A 21,979-nucleotide genomic window follows, 5' to 3' on the forward strand; every position below is an offset into this window, starting at 1 on the left:
GGTTAGGTTAGGGTTATTATTTACTGATTAAATTTTTATATTAACTGAAGTTTCATTTCAACGGAGTGGTTATGTCAAACAAGTTCCTCTAGAGAGTAACAGCAGTATTTAATCCATTAATGTCCACAGAGGAATTTCACAATTTCCTTTACAGCACTTTAAGCACCAGCTAAGTACAAATCCACTGAAATCTTGACGAGCGGTCATGTTAAGAGGCTACAGTGTAGTGTTTTCTGAACATTTTCTTACACAACCCAACATTAATGAAAAAACATTTTAATTCAGATGCACCCAATAATACATTTCTTAACTACCAGTAATTATGTAGATTGTAAACGTGAATAGCTCGGGTTATTCTGACGTGCTGACTCTCTGGTGTATGTAGTCGCACGAGTCGTTGGTTATACAAAACCTGCATTAAAAACAATTTCACAATAAATTGGCATTTTTGCTTGGAAAATTACAAAAGTTTTAATTGGTCTAAATATTCCAGAGTTCCAGCATTGAAAATGTAAGTCCAGCAATGCTTAAAAACAAAACAAAACACCCCAATATACACTATGTGTAAAATTGTAACTCTACTGTGCCAGCAACAAAATGGAGGATCTGACCTCTAAGCCCTTGTAGTTACAGCCCTGCTTTAGTCTTATCTAATGTTTTTTAGTTTAGATTTCTTTTTATTTAGCAGAACCCATTAAAGCACTGACTCATCTGCAATGTGCCCAAAGTGTGTACCTTCATTCAACGGCTATAAAGCAATTCACAACACCATTATAAAAAGTTTTATTAACTTCCGTTAACTGTAACTTTAGAAAGTTTCACTTTTATTTCAGACAATGAAAATAGGAGGCATTGCAAGCAAAAACTCAGCTGAATGCGAAGCTGTCCAGAACCGACTGTCGACCTTTAACTCAGGCAAACTGCTCCTAAACTCCAGCCCTCGTTTCTACTGAGGGTCGACCCTCGAACCACTTCTTCGGGCTCGTCTACGACAGACCTGACCGCTGTTTGCTGGTTCGAGTCCTTTCCCAGAGTTGGCAGGTTCCACGCGCAGTGACGTCTCTGAGGACTACCTAGGACTGATGGTCCGCTGATCCGGAAGCGGAGGCAGAATCTTCCGGTCTTTCGCCAGTGGAAGCAGCGGGCTGCTTGTTGACGTCGGGGACGGGCAGCCGGAGGAAGTGCTGCACGGCCTGAGCCACCTTCTCTGGACAAATGTTGTAAACTGGGTGAGTCGGAGCCTAAAGGAGGGAACAAAAAGTCATTATCCAATCTTTTCACAGTTTCACTTGTACCTCTCTGTACGTCTCAACAATTAGAGTTCACTGTGACCTGACTCCACTGTTCACGGAGACTCTTCATTGATTTCGTCAGACTGAAACAAACAATTTCTTTGAACACTTCTTAACTGTACTTAAATAGTAAAAAATGTATCTAAATGCATTTTCCATACAGTACAACAACACAATACAGTACAATGAAGACTTTAGGTCTGGAAGTTAAATTTACAACTAAGAAAAGAAATCTTGACCAAAAACAATCCTCCAACAGAAAATCAAAAACTCTCACTGATCCAAGTGTTATGGGATTTTGTTGGATGGAACAGCAGCTATCAGAGGCTCTCAGGCGATGGATTTTTAATTTAATTCATCAGTTTGTACATTTGAGATATGTTAGAGGATACAGTGAAGTATCTGCACAGTTGGATTATCCTTTTTTCATTCACTGTATTAAAGAAACTGATACTCAAATGCTGGAACATTACATTACATTTCAACATGGAAAAGATATGCTACGCTATTGACCAGAACAAACTAACTCAATTTGAAACAACATGGGGAGATGTTTCTGTTTATCATGTTTGTCTTCACTTTGACATTTTTTGTTGTGTTAAAGTTTGCGTTGTATGTTGAGAAATCGAACGAAAATCTTTTTTTTTTTTTTTTTTTTTTAAAATCTGCATTTCGTCAGCCCTGTGTTGTGGCGGCAGAAAAAAACAGTGCAATTCAGTATAACGCAACGCGGCCACCGATGAAGCCTCAGGAATTTCCAGAGTTGAACCGACACCCAACTGATGACGTATCCAAAAAAGAGAACAGATTCTTGTTTTATATCCATTTCATGTATTTATTCATCTACATTACATTCTATAGTTTTTCTCTTTACTGGATTTAGATAGATGAGATGAGTCGATTTATCATTAACATCCCTACTCTGCCACACGTTTCTCGGTAAAAGGACCATAGGGGGAAAAAAAAAACTGTCCTAGATTCTGACCCACACCAATACAGAGATAGATCCTCAGCCTCACAGTGTTGAAGCTTGTTAAAATATTACTTTAATAAACCTGAAGGTTACCCATACCAACAGCTGGGAAGTAAAGGTAAATTGCATATAATTGCCAATCAACTCAGTAAAGCTGCTTTGCCTCTGATGCAACATGCAATCTGCAAAGTAACTAAAGTTACCCAATAAATGTGCTAAGTAGTACTCCAAAACGTAGACGAGTGGAAGTTTAAAGTAGTAAAAAAAATGATGTATTTCCATCACTGCGAAGAGGTGATATGCAAATGCATGTAACAGTGGGCAGATTTACTGTAACCAGCTGTCAGTGCGAGTAACAGGAAACAGGAAATAAAAGCAACACCACGGCCGCTGACATCTTTCAAGTAAAACCACAACTTGATTACTTAAAACTCCACTAAACAGCCGCTGCTTCTCCTTTTATATCTGCATCAAAGTGGGAGAAGATCAGGAGCCTTGACCGTCACACTGAAGATACGAAGCATGTGATGCATATAAAGGAGCAGGAATGAAGACCAGCGTCGACCTCTCTCTCTCTCTGACTGTCTAAATTCATAGCAAATGTTTCTGCTAAACTGGCAGATTAAAAGAAGCCGGCAGTTTAATAATTAACCACATGGTGGAATAAATCAAAGGGTTCAAGTGCATCAGAGGCAAAATGAGCCTTTGATGAGACTTTTTTAAAAAAAGGCTCTCAGTTAATTTGATTTACTTGAATTTTTGTCTTTTCATTTTCAAGGACCTGCAGATGAATATTACCGCTGCAGACGCTGTGACACCAATCAGATCATCAAAACTGATCATCGCACCATTTGCTAACAAGGACAACAGCACTTTTAGGAGTAACGCTCGTCTTTCCGGAGAATAAAAGAGGTTTTGATGATTCTCTTTAAGTCTAACCACTTGTGTTTTTTTTTTTTAAAGGAAGATGAATCCTTTCCCGTCAGACAGCAAGCCATTTTTTAATTAATCCACCCGTCTTCCCCTCACCAATCTGTTCTCCTCCCTGCCAAGGATCATCTCATGATGGAGGTCCACGTTCCCAAAGTGCTGTGCGATGGAGAGGCCGCTCAGGCAGTAACACGTGTGGTAGAAATCTCTGGACCTGGACACAGGGACGCACAACACGAAACACTCATGTGCATGAGTACGACAAAGTGAATCACACTTGATTATGTGTAGAGTGTTGCAGCCTTGATGTGTGTGTGTGTGTGTGTGTGTGTGTGTGTGTGTGTGTGTGTGTGTGTGTGTGTGTGTGTGTGTGTCCAGATGGTGTGGAACTGACTTGCCAGGCTTATCCAGGAGGCCCCCTGTTGGGTTCTGACAGCACAGGAGGATGTACTCCTGCAGGGCCTGCTGCTCGAACATCCACCGCTGCCGACTCAGCTCGGACTCTCCTGAACAAACAGACCAATCGCATTCAACAATCTCATTTCAGACTCATTGACGGCTGCTACTCTCGCTAGTCAGCACCAGACGCACTAGTGTAGTCTAGGTTAAAGGTGCATCATGTAGTTTTGGGGGGAGAACTCATTTAAACATGTAAAAAAACAAAAACACTCTTTGTTTTCATGACTGAATGAACAAACTGACCACATAGGAGACGGTTTCAAATTGTTTTACTGTGTTTATATTTGGCAGACCCTGAAACCAGCTTGTTTATTTAGTGATGAAAAAGAAAATTGCCTCTGTTTTTCACAGTCTTACATTTCTGAGTTGTAATTTCTTCTCAAAATATACCTAGTGCCCCTTTAAACATGTTATTATTCATCAATTTTATTTATTCATTTTCTGTACTAGTGAAGTGTTGCTTCACAAGAGATGAACGTCTGATCCTAACGTTGAAAACGGTGGTTAGCTGTTGCTTCTAAGATGCTCCGCAGTGACCCGCAACTAAATTTAACTTAAATACTAAAACTTAAACTTAATATACACTTTTTTTTTTTTACAGATAATATTACTTTCCTTCAGTGTTTCTTGTGTATGTGCAAGATCTTAAAAATCATGTCAAAAAAATCAAAGTCCGTGCCAAACAGAAGCTGCTCCCGCCCACAAAAAACCACTGCTGCCTCATCATTAGTCCAGCCTTTAATTTTGTGACTTGGTGACATTACGATGGATTCGCTACCAGATGTTCTACATAGTTGCAAAAACAGAGACAGGAGCTCAGACAGAGGGGGAGTATAAAATAGGCTGTGTTTTTTGAGCACTACAGCATGAGAACTTATTCTACTAATATCCCCTGAATGATTTTATAACCCTGAAAATGAGCTGAATGTTTCCTATAATGTGGTCAAACAGGGAACATCAGCAGCAGCTTTGTTTGCAATTCTGCTTGTAATTTTCATTTTCTGAGCACTGCTTGAAGATGTCATTAACTGCAAATTGCGATCGACAAACTTTAAACTGTGCGAGGAGATAAACTATGTGAAACTCACTTAAAATTGTCCGGTTTCAAGTTAAAAACAGCCAGTGGTATATTTCCAACAGCTGAAATTCCCTTTGTGTAACTCACTTACATGGAGGAAAGATTATTCTCACTTCCACAAGAAAACCTGATTATTACACTTAAGATCTGGAAGGAGTTTTTTTTTCATTGTGAGCAAAACCATGTTTTGTCAAATTCTCAAGCCAGTTGAAGAAATTTCTCCCATGTAAGTGGAGAAAAACGACACTTAGTGGACTTTCAGGGAGAGAAGGGTTAGAAAAACAGCAGTGATCTGAGTTTTGAGTAGAAAAGAAGTGCACCAACTGGACAGTTTTTACATCTCACGATGCACACTTTGTTAGAAAGCACTCCTGACCTCAGGCCTTAACTATGAAGACACAGTACCTTCTTTGAATAAGGCTCTGTGGAGTAGAGGCAGGAGTCCAGCCTGCCAGAAAGAGTAGCAGCCGTCCACCAGCTTGTTGCAGCGGCCCTGGAAGCCTCCCTCGAAACGCATCTGTCTGCTGACCACCCACCGCTGAGGAGGACAGACACACGTTTAGCATGCATTAGTGTTGTCACCATGCTGGAATTTCCAACTGCGACGCAATACCCTGAAAAATATCGATACTTAACACCACTTCCAATACCATGGGGAAAAACTGACACAGCACACAGGGCATCGCCGTTTAGATTTTAATTAAAAGGAGGATGTTAAACCCTCCTGAACCCTTGGAGTGACAGAGCAGTTCTGAAACCCCCCCCAGGACCTCACGGGACCAGAGGCAGAGACGCAGGAGAAGAAAGGAAGGAAGGCGGTGTGTTAAAATTGTCAAAGTGGGAGGGGAATTTGTAATATCATTGTCATGGAAACCGTTAATTGGTGCGCATCCAGCGTCAATGGCTTGGATTGAGTAATTATAGAACATTGGGTTTGACACCAGCTGGGGTCTAATCTGTCAGAGGGAAGAGGGAGGACAGTGTTTATCTTATTAGCGTTAGCTCAGGGGCTCATTTTGTGCTTAGAAATGTGCGTCGTGTTCAATGCAAGTAAGAATAACTAAGTTTTATCTAGTAGAGAGACGTTAAATATCATTCTCCCACAAATGCTCTGGAAATGTGACATGATGTCTCTGATCAGTAAATCTACATCATAAATGCTTCACGCGTGCCGCAGCTGAGAGTGTGTGTTTAATTATGACAGACAGACTGATCACTCATTGACCAGGCGGCACTGTGGGAAACATGCGGCTTCCCTTTCCTCTACACCTGACCGGCAGCGCTCTTTAAAAAAAAAAGAAAAAAAAAAAGCCGTCATTGTTTTTACTTGTTTGCACAAATGTCTCCGCTCTTCACCAGATTGTTCACTGGCATCCTTGATTATGGAACGTCAGTAATGCGGAGGAATAAATACAACAAGGCCACATAAATCCGAGTGCTGCCATCAACGTGAATCTTTTCTGAATGTTAATGATTAATTCGTTCTCTCGGGGATGAAAACTGGGGCTGGTGTTACAGCGCGTGACTCATCCTGCTCCATCTTCGCTCGAGAAAGGACAACTTCATAAAAGCCATTTTTGTTCACACCCACTCAAATACTGCATAATGTTCAGGGAACAAAATGGTTGTTCAATAAGAAGAACTATGCCGTATATAAATCATTGTAGTGCTGCTGCAGATCTGAGGCGAGATTCTTCAGACAGATGTGTTCTCGTCCTATGATAAAGGCATTTTTAGTCTCCACTCGCTCTGAAAGCTGGGGCTAAAAAATGTGTTGAAAAATGAGTCATCATTTTTTAAAACCCCATCGAAGCATTTTCAAATGTCTTGTTTTGTGGGAAGACATTTTATTTACAATTCTATAAAACAAAGAACGACAACAAATTAGGGCCACAGATAATCTGTTTTCATTGTTGATTATGTTCATCTATTGATTAATTCTTGATTTCTGTAGATTATTTTTCTGGCAACTTATTGCACTATATAGGACTTGTGTGAGCAGAGGCGATGGTGTACAGCAGGTGAGTCCAGCTGCTGGGGTTATTCTCCACCTGGTGTCAACTTACAACGTTAACTGAACCACAGCGGACCGTCCTCCGCCCCCCCCTGTCGCCTCCAGCTCCACTGACACTCAGGTTAAACCCCCCCAGACAGAAGGCTGTGTTTGCAGAGCTTCTCCAGGGTACACACAGGGACACAGGGAACTCCAGAGGCTGTGCACTGCTAAACTTCGGCTGCACGGTTGTTTAAAGAAGGAGCGATGCTTTACTGGCCCACCTAAACAGGTTTTCACATGCAAATGTGTCTTTACGATCACACAGAATTTGAATAGACGCTGTGATGATAGTGACAGTATGATGGCAGTTGCTGGAGGGGCATTTTACATCCTTGATACTTTGAATATAAAGTGGTATTTAATCCTGAATGATGACCATAAACATTGCCTAACAGACTCTTGTTTCTCCTTTAAATAGCTGGTAAAAGAAATGCTGCTGGAGATGCACACCATCTCTTCTTCCCCAGATGACCTGAAGCTCACAGAGAAACACTTAGTGCTATTTATACACTGTTTTCCATGGTCGCTAATCCTCTTTATTTGGAGAATTTCGTATGCCATATTAATCATTCATGAAGGTCTTGGATAGGGACTTAAATGTGTGAGTATTACCAACACTATTATTATTGTTTTGGCCCACTTACCTTACGCTTCTAAAGCCTTAAAAGTGCAGCCAGTGCAGCCAGTGCACCAGTTACGATGTTTTCTCACGCTAGTTCTACCAGCACAGGAAGTTTCACCTATATTCATTTCCCCAGCAACCTACCCAGGAAACTGGTGGATAAAATGTCAGAAAATGGTAAAGAAATGCCCAAAACGACGTCCCTCGAATGTCTTGTTTTGTCCACAATCCAAATATATCCAGTTAACTGTCACAGAGGAGTAAAGAAACCAAGATATATTCAAACATAAGAGGCTGGATTAATAATTAAAAGCTGACGATTGATTAGTGTTGCAAATCTAATCCTTAAACTGCGTTTTCTGGCACTTTGAGCACCACAAGCAGAGAATACACACATCGCTACAGCAGATACCTCCAACACTTGGCAGCTCACACCAGAACAATCTAGGTGCATAAACAGCGCCACATCGTAAAAACATCTATTTTGCTGCGGAGTCCTTGAACCCAACATTATAGCTCTTACCACACTGAAGCCCCAAAGCTGCTGTTCTGACCGCTTATGTCTTTAGAAGAAGTCAAATGACAGAAGACTGTGCCTGGTGGCGTCATAAAGAACTAAAAAGTGTCAAAGTATCACTAACAGCTGCACCTGAAAATGATTCTATGAGACAAAAAATGTTGCAGAAACTGATGAACCACAAAATAAGCGGAAAGAAAATCTGATGTTTTGTACCGACACGTTTCTTCAGCAGACATCATCAGACCTCTGACTTGATGAAATCTCGCTCTGGGTTACAACATTTGATTCTTATTTTATCACAGCTGTGTGTTTCCGCTTGGCCCTTCAGCTGCCTATAAAAGGGATATTGCTGCAGCACAAAGGCTCTGTTGTGACCGACACTGATAGCATCTTTTTTGTCCTTAAACTCCAGCCCAAGTAGAACCTCAGGTTATTTTGAGTGTGTGTGTGTGTGTGTGTGGGGGGGAGGGGGGGGTGTTTCATGTTTCCCCTCATCCCCGTTATTTTTTCCTTGAATAACCAAGCAATGTGGCCGTTATTGTGAAAATGTCGAACGATGGGGGGGTTTTCTCACCAGCAAGGCTTTGAGATCCAGCATATGTTCTTTCCCCAGGATGACGAGGGCGGCTGTACCACAGAAAGTGTAGCCACCGTGGGCCTCCAAACCTGGCACCCCGCTCAGACCGCCCTCCCAGTTCTGACAGCTGGAGACAGAGGAAACGGTCAATAAAACACACTCTCTGGTTTATGGACAAAATGGAGGCACGAAACGGTCTTAAATCAATATGAGTGGGTTGTACCTGAGGATCCAGTTGGTCGTGTCCTCAAACAGCTTCGGCGTGAGGATGTTTGTGAGCGATGCTACAGAAGCTGCACAGTATGCGCTCCTGTAAAAAAAAAAAAAAAAAAAAAAAGGAAGAAAACACAGATGTGGGTGAGCAGGAAGTCTCCTCCTACACTTACATGATATCTTCCAAAGCATCGTATTTTTAGACTGCCAGCACACCAAATATAAACATCCAGTTTGTGTTTTAGCCGGTCATACTGTGAAGTGCTCATGGCTTTTATGTCTTTAGATTTACTCTGCTGGAAGAAAACTGTAAAGATTTGAACCTTGGAAGTCAAAGATGAGGCTCATACTAATTTATCTTTATAATCAAAATCAACCAGTCCCCTAAAGAGAGCAGAAACAGCAGTGAATTTACCAATCTAACAAGCATCCTCTGTGACATATCATCATTACAGTGAAGGTGAGTGGTGTAGTTGAACATGATATCACACGTCGTTACTGGTTTTGTGGAAAATAGCAGCATTGCCGGTGACAACGCCTCACTAACTATAGTGCGAAGACAGCGGCAACTCTTTAATTAAGGGCAGAAACAGAAACCATGGAGTAGTCGCTCATTAACATACATGTTAGTAGCATATTGGCACTTTATCAGTCATGTTAAAATGCTTAATAATGCCTCATTCTGCAGGACCACTTTCTACTAGTACTAGACCATTACAAGTTTCACCCCATAAGCTTTAGATATTTTACCTTACTAAAACTTCATAAATGTGGTTTGTAACAGTATGCAGCAGGTGGCAGAATGGACCTTTTAAGGTGGTTTGTGGAGAAGAAGACGATGAAGGAGAAGAAGGACAAACAGGGAGAAGACAAACATCTACAACCTACACGACAAATCGCATTAGAGCACTGGAACATTAAATCATCTTTGCTCACTCCATCTTAACTCTTTTATTTACCCTCAGTTGTACAGAAACTACAGGATATTGACTTATCTTTAAAATATATTATGTGAAATTAGCTGTTATCATATAGGTCTTAGTACTATTAATGCTAATAAGGGCCTAGTAAATGGTTAACATGTGAACCTTGTATAATATATTCCATATCCTGTTATTAATAGGGGCCAAAAATAAATAGTTCCTTTTTTTCCAGGCTCAGTTCTTTCCAGAAACACACACTTGGCAATTTAGCAAACATTATTCAAACAGTAGTAAATAGTCCCAACTGCACAAATGCACTATTTTTAGCTGCAGATTAATCCACATTTACTGCTCTGGTGAGTATTGGCCGCAGCAGGATGGCGTGTGTGTGACTGACTTGCATCAATGGCCGCGTTCATGCCAATGAAGGAACGTGTTTATGGATAATATAGGTCTATGGAGCAGAAGGCTTTAGTCGGCTAAGTTCATTGTTAGTTTTGGTCTTTTCAAGGGATTTGTAGATGGTAGTAAAATATTGAATATCACCAATCTTATCCTAAACGAAAAGTGGGTTTAAGCAAATCCTTCTGCTTCTCTATGCCGATAAACCCACTGGATTACCTCAGGAATTAATGCAAGGCTGTTAACCAAAAGTTGACATTTTGGAGATGCAAAGTGTTCACAGGGCGGCGATAGATAAGCGAACCCATGTGAGGGGAAAAGAGTTGAAATAAAACATAACGATGGTGGCGCATTAATTGGTTGGCAAGCGAGAGCAGCCCCCTCTGAGAGCAAGAAAGTTACTTTGACTTTTTTTCGGTTCTTTGTTGAAAGAAAAGACGACACCTCAAAGCTGCTCATTAAAACCCTGCTGCTCCACATAACAGATTCAAAAGGGAGAAGACCTGACACACAGAAACTCAAATAAAATAAATTCACTCTTATGCAAGAGAGATGTGGGTATTTCTCTTCTTCTATCAACACTGAAAGGGAAGATAAAAAAGCAACAAAGGAAAGAGAGATAAAAAGAGGCCTAGTTTTCAGAAATGTCCCACTTATTTGGTGAAACGACTAAAATTCATTTGACTGGCACACAACAAATACACAAGAACGAGATACTGAATATGCGCGTAATTAAAACTGCGATGTGTGTTTTTTATTTTGGTGCTTTATGGATCTTTTTGTGTGGCGCTGACAAACCAAGTGCTACACCAAGAATAAAAAGGAAGAAATGGAACAAACAGCTGGCGTCTTCTGGTGCTCACCTGACATCCACCTCCCCTCCGACGTGCATCACGAACGAGCCGTCTGGCTGCTTCACTGACCATAGGAAATCTAACAGCTTCTCCCTGGAGACCAGACATATATGTGGTGAGAAGAGGAGCAGGAGAGACGAGGATATGGTTTGGGTGAAGGAGATAAGGGGGGAGGGGAATGGTTGAAATGTAATCAAGCACTAATAAAAAGGCAGCACACAAATGTTAACAGTTTCACAGAATAAGTGCAGAAATTAGTATTAAAACATCATGTAATCGTCAACTCTTCATGCTCGGCTGCTGGTTCATACGATATGCCCACAATATTCTGCCTGAAGTCCTTCATCATCGAACACTGAATTCTAAACATCATTAGACAGCCACTGATTAAAAGCTTCAAAATGCGGGAATGCTCATAATCACTTTATTCCATGAAACTGATCCAACGGAAAAAAGCTCTCGTTAAAGTTATGTTAGAATCTAAATCTTTTTCACTCAGAAGGCACAAGGCGTATTTCTAATTCTACTATCTGCAGCAAATTGTTGAACTCCGAGTTATCTCTCTCCGACAAAGTCACCATGACAAACTGCTGATCTTGGCATCTGAAGTGATTTTCTTGAGCCTTAAGTTAAAAAAAATAAAATGTCTCGAGTTTTGTAGATTCAAAATACTGCTGAGGACAAAATGTGCACTCTACAAAGCTGTTTACTATCTCACTTGGCACTATGCTAAAGTTTTACATTCAAATAACTTGAGTGAAGCTTTAAAACAGAAATCATGTAAGTACGTTAAAGGTACTGGAACCGAATATCTATCTATCTATCTATCTATCTATCTATCTATCTATCTATCCTCACATCTAAATTGTTACTAAAAATGCATCTCTGAACAATAAAGTTTAATGTATTCTTTTATTCCCAAAGTAATCAATTTATATAGTCACTCTAATCATTTTAACCGACTGTTCATATCAACTCTGGTTATATGTTTTAATCATAACTATAAATGCTGGGTTAGGGTTTAGTTTGAAGTCTGTACTATACAAAATATCAACCAGTGAATCTTTTTGAAGTCTGCTTTTGTAGACACCTTTACTCTGTGTAGTCTAATACAGAGACTGTACCTGTTTATAACATTATAGGCCTCTTCTGTGCCGATGATACAGAGGGCGTTGACAGCAGCATAAGTAGGTGCAAGGTGGGCGTGTTGTCCTGGTCCTCCAGCAAAACCCCCAGTCGGACTCTGACAGCGAGCCAGAAACTGACACACACTGTGGAGGGAAGAAAAAATAAAGTTATGCCCCAAAACAATGTTTCGTTGTAGTTCAGGATGTACATGTGAGTGTCTGCTTAAAGAAATGGTTTCCCATTAGATCCAAAAACAAATGCAAGCACTTTTTTCTAAAAATCTCACTCAGACAAACCAATTCTCTTACACATTACACACAAACAGCAGCATAAATCCACCAAATGATCTGCATTTCAGGCCTACAGTCAGCAGGCTGTAAAGTGAACACCACTGGCTCAGGCATCTTGCTGATGTGGCACCGAGCTGAGACCTCCTCAACCACAGCTTCCTTTCTTTTCGGCATTCGTGCACAAAGCTGCTTCTCACATCAACGTCCTCTTCATCCTCCGCCATGGAGAGAAATCACAAAGCTGCGAGCGCGACTTGAGCCAACTGAGTTGGAAGAGAAACCTACATTAACTTTGGCCAACCGGTCCGGTGCCAATACTGACCTAAGAACAGTGTACACTTCATGGGACAGAGAGAGCAATCTGTTGTAGGTTGCATTGTTAGAAATCCTTGAAGAGGGCCTCTGTTTGTGTGTGTGTGCATGCCACACTGGCGCTGGGCAGTGCCAGCCGGTGAGTTGGCACCCCTTGCAGTAATAATGAGAGTGTGGGTTGGCAGTCTGGCATCGCCACTCGCTTCGGGGTTTGCAGTGTTACTTCAGACTGGCAGTAATTTAATCGAGAGGCATTCTGGTGACAATAAGAGCACCATGGTTTAATGTTACAGCTGCATACACCTGCCTGTTCTGCTCAATACTTCTTTCAGACTTGTTGATTGGCACAGAAACCTTTATTTTGACAGTAGAAAGACAGGAAAGGGAAAGAGACCGGGGGGACGGGGGTTGACGACATGCGGTAAGTTAAGTTGATTTAAAACGTTATTTCATTGCTACTTGCATCAGCGCCATGATCACTGATTAGTGCGGTGTTAGATTACAGATACAAATTATGGTTAATCATTGCTGATGTAGAAACAATAAGGGAAACAAATGCTATCCTAATGCTATAGTGGAAAAATGGAGGAGAAATATAAACTGGGCATGTGCAGTTAAATCAGATTAGAAACTGCACTTTGAAAAGTGAACCAGCTGTCTAACAACATCTATCACAGGCTAACTTCAACCAATCAGATCAACAGTAGGAGAGTGCTACCCCCAGCAGAGCCAGTTGCTAAATCAAACTCTTACCGAAGTTAGTCTCATTTGTTATTACTTCACTACAGCACAATGATAACTGTATCCCGATAATTTCTACATTGGCAGATTAAAAAAATACATATTTAAAAAGTCACAGCAAATTGCCACCAGAGATGGGAAATTAATCAATTAATTGGTGAGATGTTAATCTTAATTTTTTTATTGACCCCTGCCCTTCACTAGAAATCAGTTAATTAATAGGTTTGAGAAACCCTGTACAATAAGGTTTGGTGAGAAGAGGTGTATTCAGTTGGTTGCAACTTGTAGCCTCACCACTAGATGCTGCTACATCCCACACACTGGACATGTAACATCTTGTGACCTGTTGGAAATAAATGTTGTCATTTTCACATGTTTAATGTGTATTCCTGTAGGCCAGCCATCCGCCAACTGTGTTCCGCAAGAGCCCCCTCGTGGTCTGTGAGTAGATTTGGTAAAACATCATGTTCTAAATTGAGCGTTGTATGCTGTACTGAGCGACTCAAAGCCTGGTAGTGCGTAGGATAATCATTATCATCATCATATTTGGATATAATTTCTAATATACATATAAATATTGTTTTAGGTGAATTTGGGAATGTATCACTAGCTGGTTAGTGAAACACTGCTGAATGCCCATAAATTAATCAAACAACACCAAGGAAAAAAAAACATTGCGTCATACAAATCCATGTGTGTAGGGCATTAGCATTATAAAACACATAATAGATATACTGCAGCACACAATAAAGCATGACTACAGCTTCTACTATTGTTGCAGTTGGACCTGCTACAGTTAATTATCTATCAAACTTTGGAATTCGAACAGCATTTGCTTGACTACAGTAATTAGGAGTCTAATTTAATGCTAATAAATAATAAAAAAGTCCTTGGCACCGCACAGGCTTTATCTGGCTCCATTAATGCCCCTTGGTAGTGCTTAGTTGTACAGTCCAAGTGTGTGTGAGTGTGTGTGTGTGTGTGTGTGTGTGTGTGTGTGTGTGTGTGTGTTTGTGTACGTCTGCGTGACTCACTCTGAGGCTACAGCAGCAGGAATGGGCTCCTCTAGTAACTCCAGACTGTGAAGGATCCAGAAGCAAAGCCACGGTCTGCTAGCATCCAGACACTGCTCTCACAAAGACACACACACATCACATGATCAGATGGGCATCAGATGACCAATTAGAGCAGTAAAAGATGAGATCAGTTGGCCGGAGCCAGAGTGGACACACAGACAGAGGAGGAAAATAATAGCTGACAAATTGTAAAAATATCAGACCACCTGGTGAACATGTAATGGTGTTCATAATATAAACAATATAATTGTTTGTACTGTTTTTATATAACAGAATGTTGTGACGCAGCTTTGAATTTCCATTGCCAATTTTTCCAACACTGCAGCACCGTTGCTGTCAATGCGACTTCAAAGGAAACCAAGAAAATGATCAAATCTGCAGTCAAATCAGTCTGACAGGGAGCTGGAGGCTGGGCAGAGAACACATGCTCCTTGCCATCTTTTTTTCTGGCCAAAGTATAGAACAGCTAACACACACACGCACGCATGCACGCACACACGCACACACGCCCACACAAAAACAGGTGAGGTGACCCTCCTGAAACCAGACAAGCATATTTTTTTGCAAAGTGAGTACAGTGGTTTTTCTTTTTCCAGCAGGGCGAACCAATCGGACACACATCCAGAGGCAGTGAGTGTGACCGCCCTTCAGGTCTACACTGGTTATTACGGACACACAGGAACTAATGCAACCTCAGGGTGAACTTCAGTTCAAGGTTTTACAGTATGTTTCATTAGGTTTCACAGCTTGCATCACTACAATGATGGTATGTTTTATTTATATAGTTTATGCAAATAAACAAACTTTGCATTTTGTACGCATCCAGAGCCTCTCTCCTTTTTTTGCGCGCAAAAACCCTAAAAAAACATCCTCTGGTGGATTACAGGGCTGTTTATCCACTACAGACTATTGTCCTGCATTTTGTGAGTATGTGTCCACATACACAAAGACTATATTCCATATCAATTGAGCAATCCGACCAAACTGTCCTAACTAGGCATTGGTGATGACCTACAAACCAGGATTCTGTTGATATGCTGCCTATTTCTCAACTAAAATGCAGAAACATTGGTATTTTAGTGTGCTGTTCAGCTGCAATAGTGAGTGAAAGTTAGTGAAATAGCTATATGAACAAATATAAACCAAGATCCTGTTTGTCTATTTCTCACCTAAAATGTTTTGAAATACATACCTCATAAGCATCTGATAAGTGACGTAAGCCCTTCTTGAGATATTGGTAGTGTTGTTCCCGCAACAACGTCGGCCTGCAGACCAAACACAGGACAGAAGGATTGATTAAAGGCTGAATGCAACTGTCAAATGACAACACATATTTAAGAAACAGTTAAAAGAACCTCCTCTGTAAAAATGCAGCTCTTGGCCTTTGCTACTTGACTTTTGTGTATCATGTGTAACCTCAAGTCATAATAACACATAAAGAAATTTTTTTAAGAAACCTCTCCGTTTGCTTTACACGCGATCATGTCACATAAACATTTTTACTTTACCTATTAGAAATATCAATATCAATATCAATATCTACGCTCAAAGTGACGTGCTAACAGTTACTTTTGTTCAGCCAACAGTCCAAATCCCAAAGACTCTTCATTTACAATCATACATGACAAAGAAAAGTGACAAATTGAGATATATAAAGAGGGTGGAACCAGAAATTGTGTGACACTTTAGCTTTAGAAATAAAAAAACTGAATTACATTTTATTGATCTCCAGTCACACACAGTGCCCTTTCATCATTTTAATTTCAGAGTGCTCCACAGGAACAGCAGTGCAACTTTCATCTGCATCTGTAGCTTCTAACACACAAACACATTAATGCGTGTCAGTGAGTCAAAAACAGCTGATGCCCCCTCCCTCCCTCCCCATCACCGCCACCACCCACCCGGTCCAATTCCTCGCCTGCCCTTTTTGCGCAGTGTTTGCCACGACGATTGTAATTGCACTCTACCTACACAGGGTTAGTCACAGATCGCTGCCCTGAAGTTTCACAGCAGCAATTCTGCAACACAACAACAATCAGGCGGGGAGAACAGGACGAATACGAAGCAGCTAAAAGCCAGTCCGCCCACTACAGTATTGTTCATAAAGACGAGTATTCAACTTGGCTGTTTAAATGTTGAGAGCAGATCAGGCTATGGTATATCAAAACCTATAATCTCAGTCTCAAATTGAGCAGCTTGAAAAAGAGGGGAACAAATACTCTGATGTTTGAAGCTGAATAATAAACTTCCAATTTCTAACTAAATTGTAGGGTTTGTTTTTTGCAAAGGCATCCGCTTAAAAATTGATTATATTTCAGCAGTCTCATCTTCGTTTAAGTAGCATAATTGGCTGATAATGCAACTTTCTTCTTGTGACTTTTAGCTGGAGTATAAAGGGATGCATTGTAGCTACCACTGACACAGCAAGGTCACGTCCTCAGTTGTTTTTGTGCTCATTTGGTGGTTTAACAACCTGAGGGAAATCAAAGCTTTTTCCGAGGTTGAATAAATGTCACATGAAAACAAAATGGGAGGATTTTCTCCACCAAAATCATATCTTATCATATCTATCTTTTTTTACATGGCAGTGTGCAAAGGTCTTCATGCAAGGAAGCAGTATTTAAAGAAAATATATCTAAAGCGTTAAATGAATGTACTGCAGAAAGAATTTCAAGAGATTTAAAGAGCAATTCCAGATGAAGAGTGAGAGAACAAAGTGTTAGCATGGAGGTGGGATTTATATTTTATATATATATATATATATATATATATATATATATATATATATATATATATATATATATATATATATATATATATATATATATATATATATATATATATATATATATATATATATATATATATATATATATATATATACACACATACTCTTTATTCTTGTATTTTATCAGCCAAAGTATACACGTCATCCTGTCGCAGAGAGACCTGTAGCTCTGAGGAACATGAGGTGGGCTGAGGTTTATTTATAACAACAACATCATGCAGAAAATGCCACATCCCATGAGAAAAACTTTTTCAGATGGGCTTGATGTAAAAGCATTTTGACTTATCGATAATACTGGTATTCCCTAACCAAAATTGTAATAACTAGCTAAGACTAATGGGAAGCTACAGAAAGATATGACAACCTTTAAAAAAAATACGAATAACCTGCCCTTTCGAATAAAGGACACAAAAAGTGCCTCTTTGTTTCTTCACCCATTACTTCTATCTACTTCATACCACCACCAAATCACGTAAAGAAAATTTTTAACAACTTGAATTAAAACTTCCGTGTGTAGGATGTAGTGATATCTAGTGGTGAGGTTGCAGACTGCAACCAAATAAATAACCCTTTACCTCACCCTCCCCTTCCAAGCCTGTAGGAGAACCTAAAATGTGCAAGGCTCCCTCTGTAGATATAAAAGGCTCATTCTAAGGTAACAAACACAAAACGTATTTTTCATTATGAAAACATTTATATGAAAATTGTAAAAACCTGAACCTGCACCAGAATTTGTATAGATTTAAGATAAAAAAAAAAAAAATCTAATCTGTCATATAAAATGTTACATTCCAGCATCAACTGAGGACAAAACACAACAATACCGAAGTTGAAATCTAAGCTTGCAAACAGAAAACGGAAGATGACTACTCAATGTAAGAATAACATTTATCCTGTAATGGAACCAAATGTATCTCCACATTGGCTGCAACATCGCTGACATTCAGGTCCGCGCAGTTGTCATAGAAATGAAATGAGTCACCCCATTAAGAGCGGACTGATGACAGCTGACAGCAGGAGCAAAGTATGTGGGCTGATCAACACACCATTCAGATAACAGCCATCACACATCAGCGCGTGCAGCAGTCTCTGTTGGCACACAGCAGGTGTTTGTGATCAAAAGCAGCCACAGCCAATGAGCAGTGTTCTTATAAAGGTCTCATAATGGCAGCAAATGTAGTCAACATTATGAGAGGCCTGTGAATAGATAATGATCAGTGCTGGAGCTACACATTTTCTGACCAAATTATTGGTCACGTAATGATTTTATACACTATTAAAAGGCTTTCGTGATATACTGAGCTAAGGTCAGACCAATTAATGTCCTGATTTCACATAATTATTGTACTTATTTCTGACCTGACAGAGACGTGTCTGAAGCAAAGGCAACATCATTCTCTGTCTTTTACACAAAGATAATTCTGCTCTACATCTCATAAAAGACACACACATCACAGAATAAGTATTGCATTCCTGGGTATTTTTTTAAAAAAAAGTATTACATAAATAATTTAGCTCCAATGCAATATTTCATAATGCTTAATATTTCATAAAGTAATGTATTTCAGCAGCCCTGGTTTGAGTCTCCCCGCGAGTATTTCATAATGCATATATCTAATCAGACTTAGTGTTTTGACGGCTGAAATAATGTATGTGGGACAGAGTACTTCCTGGAGCAGATTTTCTAGTGAATTATGGTAAGCATTAAGAAGTGTGTAACATCATCACAACCACTAATGGGAAACAACTTGGAGCTTATGGAGCAATCCTAACATAAGAATTATGGTGAAAATGACTCAAAGATGCATCATTTTTCCAAGAGTCTTGAAAGTGAAAGAAGTGAAAAAGCTCTGTCAATGTAAAACTTCAATCAACAAAATGTTGTACTGTTGGTTTGACAAAAGAATGACTTTAAGATGTCTAATGAGCTTTTTTGACATTTCAGAGATTAATACTAATTGATTTATCATTTAAAAAAAAATACTGTTAAAAGATACTGTTACAGTACAATATTTCAACAGCATGCAGACACTCTAAATACTTACTGCGGTAAGCTGTGTATCTGCTTGTAAACACTGATGACTTCTTCAATGCTGTGTTCCACTTTTTTCTAGTAAAAAAGAAAACGACAGGAAAGATGGGGGTGTAAACGGTCATTAAGAGGAATGTCAAGAGCTAAAGAGTCCCAATAATAAAACTCAGCCTTTTCATCAGCTGGGTATTATCATTAGCCAAACAGAGAGCACATGTATGCTTTGTACAAACATCACATGCAGGACTGAAAACTGGTGAGGGATATTGCAGTGTTTCGCTTCAGTGTTTATTTGGTGACATTTTATTTTGTGTTTTATGAACATTTTTCGTCACCCAAAACACTGTGACAAATTTCATTTGACATTTATTGGTAATCTAGTCTAGTGTTACATAAGGTTAGAGGTTGACTAATATGGCGCTTTCATGGCAAATACCAATACCAATGATCAGAAATCAAGGAGAGTAAAAATCAACTCATTTGCTGCAAAAATTAAACCCTAAATTTCAAAGTACAATTTACTCAGATATTTCCTTTTTCTGCTTCTTTATTCTTCCTCCCTACTACATTCATCTGATTCACATAGCTACAAGTCACTTTACAAATTTAGATTATTCAGCGTCGATAGGCTAGTAATTGTGACATGTCAACAATCAAATGTTTTGTGTGAGTGTGCCAAAGTAGAACATTTTCAATTTCTTTATTTTGTCTGCAATCTGATGGGAAAATCACTGATAATACTACAATAATTGGCACTAATCTGCACTAATCTGTCAATCCCTACTTAGAGTAGATTTGAAATGAGAATGTGCTTGAAATTAAAGATTTGATAGTGTATCATTAAAGGGTAACTCCAACAAATGTATACATCAAAGTGTTTACAGGTCAGGGAGCACTACTGCAAAGAGAGTAGTATAAAGCCTATTGTGGCTCCAGAAGAAGCTGTGTGTAATCTGTTATATTGACCTTCAGTGATGTCAGTCTGTCACCAAATTGCATTGTGGGTAATGAGGGCAGATCAGATAAACTTGACAACTCCATTGGAAACACTACACAATGGCTTGTGTAGACTTATCTTTGGCAGTTATATGCTGCAGTTTCTTTGTACTTTATCAGCTGATGGATTCAAATTAGTGGTTGAGCTAAGGCCAGCACATTTATGGTGGGACTTGATAAATGTCAATAACTAACACACATTGTCCACCTTAAATTAAGACAAATAAATACAGCATAACATCATATTTGGTGCCTTCGGTGACGTTATATTTATGATACGCTTCTACTGGACCTGAATCTATGTAACTTAACACTTGGTTAGATATCCAACGTCAATTCATATATTTGTTGGAGTCACGGAAACAGTCGTACAATAGATTCACATGGTGTCCGTCCTTCCTCTGGCCTGACTGTTTAAGTTACTTAGCTAACAGCTAAATTAATTCATTCCTAATCCATTTAAGGTAGAATGCTAGCTACCTAATGCTAAAGTTTGCCCTCTTGGGTTAGCTAAACCACAGCGAACTCACGAGCTCGAACTAGTTTATTTTTTGTTTGTTTTTTACTCACGCAATTTGTAGACTTTTTCATGAGTAAAGAAACATTAAATGTTGAAGACATTTGAAACTCCATCACACTTTTCCAGACGCACCTCCATCCAAGGCATTAGCATTAGCCACATTACCTAACGAAGCTAATCTGTGCCTCCGCTCACCTGCTCCACTGAAGTCACCGATTCCACCCCGTCATCCACGAACATTTCCGCGGAGTGGCACTCGTTGAAGCATCGCAGAGGGGTCGGCACACCGTCCATGATGATGATATGGGCCGTAAGCTTCAGTTGTGCTGGGAATGATGCGGTGCTGTAGGTGCAGTTACTTTGTTTTGATAGTTCGCTTACTTCCACTGTGGTCCGCTCGCTTCCTGCTGAGGTCGGGGTGGGCGGAAACTGCGCGCACAGCCGCCGCTACGGCGTCTCCAAGGGAACAAACTCCTTCATTCAACTGTAGTGTGAAAGACGACAAGCGAACGCACACACAGCCTCTTGTAAAAGTGTTTGACGCAAGTTTAAAAACAAGATATATGCTATTGAGTAATCATAAGAGCGTTTGTCTGTGTCTTAGTTTGATCTCATCTCTAGTCTCTCACCGCTTTAGCATTACTGACGTCGAAAGAAGAAATGCTACCGCGTGCGTTATTTCTATCTTAGATCTGCGCCAAGTGAGCCGCAAACAAAACAAAATGATACCGGAAGTGGTGAGACTTAGCCTTCAAAATAAGCAGTCAATTATTCTTCAGAAGAAAAAAAGCTTTTACATGAAAAGATAGTTTTATGGACAATCATGACTTTGAAGACACAAAGTTGAACCCTTCTAGATTTTCACACAGATAACATGGAGTCGGCTGCGTGTGATGGCCTTTTTACGGTGGCTTTTGAGGTCAAAACAAAATAACATTTCAGAAAACACCGAAATTTCATTAAAACACAACAGGTTTTCACATAAAACAACAACTTTTCACATATAAATCAGAATTTTTATGAAATCTAGACACATTTGTTGTTGTATTTTAATCTTTGTACACACTGAAATCCATTACATCACTGTGTGTCAGTAGCCTACATACTGGTAGGCATTTAAACTACAAACAGGTGTAAATTGAATTCACAAATGTAAAAAACGTGTAAATTTAAGTTCTTTTCCCCAGTATCCTGATT

At 39.7% G+C, this 21,979-nt stretch overlaps 1 protein-coding gene across 2 annotated transcripts; it reads right to left on the reverse strand.

The window, feature by feature from the left end:
- Window positions 1–767: 767 nt before the first annotated feature.
- fntb (farnesyltransferase, CAAX box, beta) lies at window positions 768–21,502 on the reverse strand. 2 transcript variants are annotated; one of them, XM_037085733.1, is made up of 13 exons: window positions 21,412–21,502; window positions 20,978–21,266; window positions 19,280–19,344; window positions 15,639–15,711; window positions 14,405–14,496; window positions 12,024–12,170; window positions 10,909–10,992; window positions 8,731–8,817; window positions 8,505–8,634; window positions 5,138–5,270; window positions 3,590–3,701; window positions 3,295–3,409; window positions 768–1,241 (listed from the first exon to the last, which is right to left on the reverse strand). In XM_037085733.1, the coding sequence occupies exons 2-13, from the start codon at window positions 21,074–21,076 to the stop codon at window positions 1,074–1,076; spliced, it is 1,305 nt and encodes a 434-aa protein (XP_036941628.1). In that variant the 5' UTR covers window positions 21,077–21,266; window positions 21,412–21,502; the 3' UTR covers window positions 768–1,073. The 2 variants fall into 2 exon arrangements, with proteins under 2 accessions (XP_036941628.1, XP_036941627.1); XM_037085732.1 differs by having other exon boundaries at window positions 20,978–21,470.
- Window positions 21,503–21,979: the final 477 nt, after the last annotated feature.

Source organism: Acanthopagrus latus, chromosome 22 (genome assembly GCF_904848185.1).
Source record: "Acanthopagrus latus isolate v.2019 chromosome 22, fAcaLat1.1, whole genome shotgun sequence".
Classification (NCBI taxonomy): Eukaryota; Metazoa; Chordata; class Actinopteri; order Spariformes; family Sparidae; genus Acanthopagrus; species Acanthopagrus latus.

Excerpts from the sequence above, each read along its gene's own strand:
- fntb (XM_037085733.1), bottom strand. The coding sequence starts at position 21,076 with ATGGACGGTGTGCCGACCCCTCTGCGATGCTTCAACGAGTGCCACTCC. Across the intron at positions 10,993-12,023 it reads GCCTATAATGTTATAAACAG|GGAGAAGCTGTTAGATTTCC; the intron begins GTACAGTCTCTG and ends TCTGGTCTCCAG. Across the intron at positions 5,271-8,504 it reads TGGATCTCAAAGCCTTGCTG|CGGTGGGTGGTCAGCAGACA; the intron begins GTGAGAAAACCC and ends TGTCCTCCTCAG.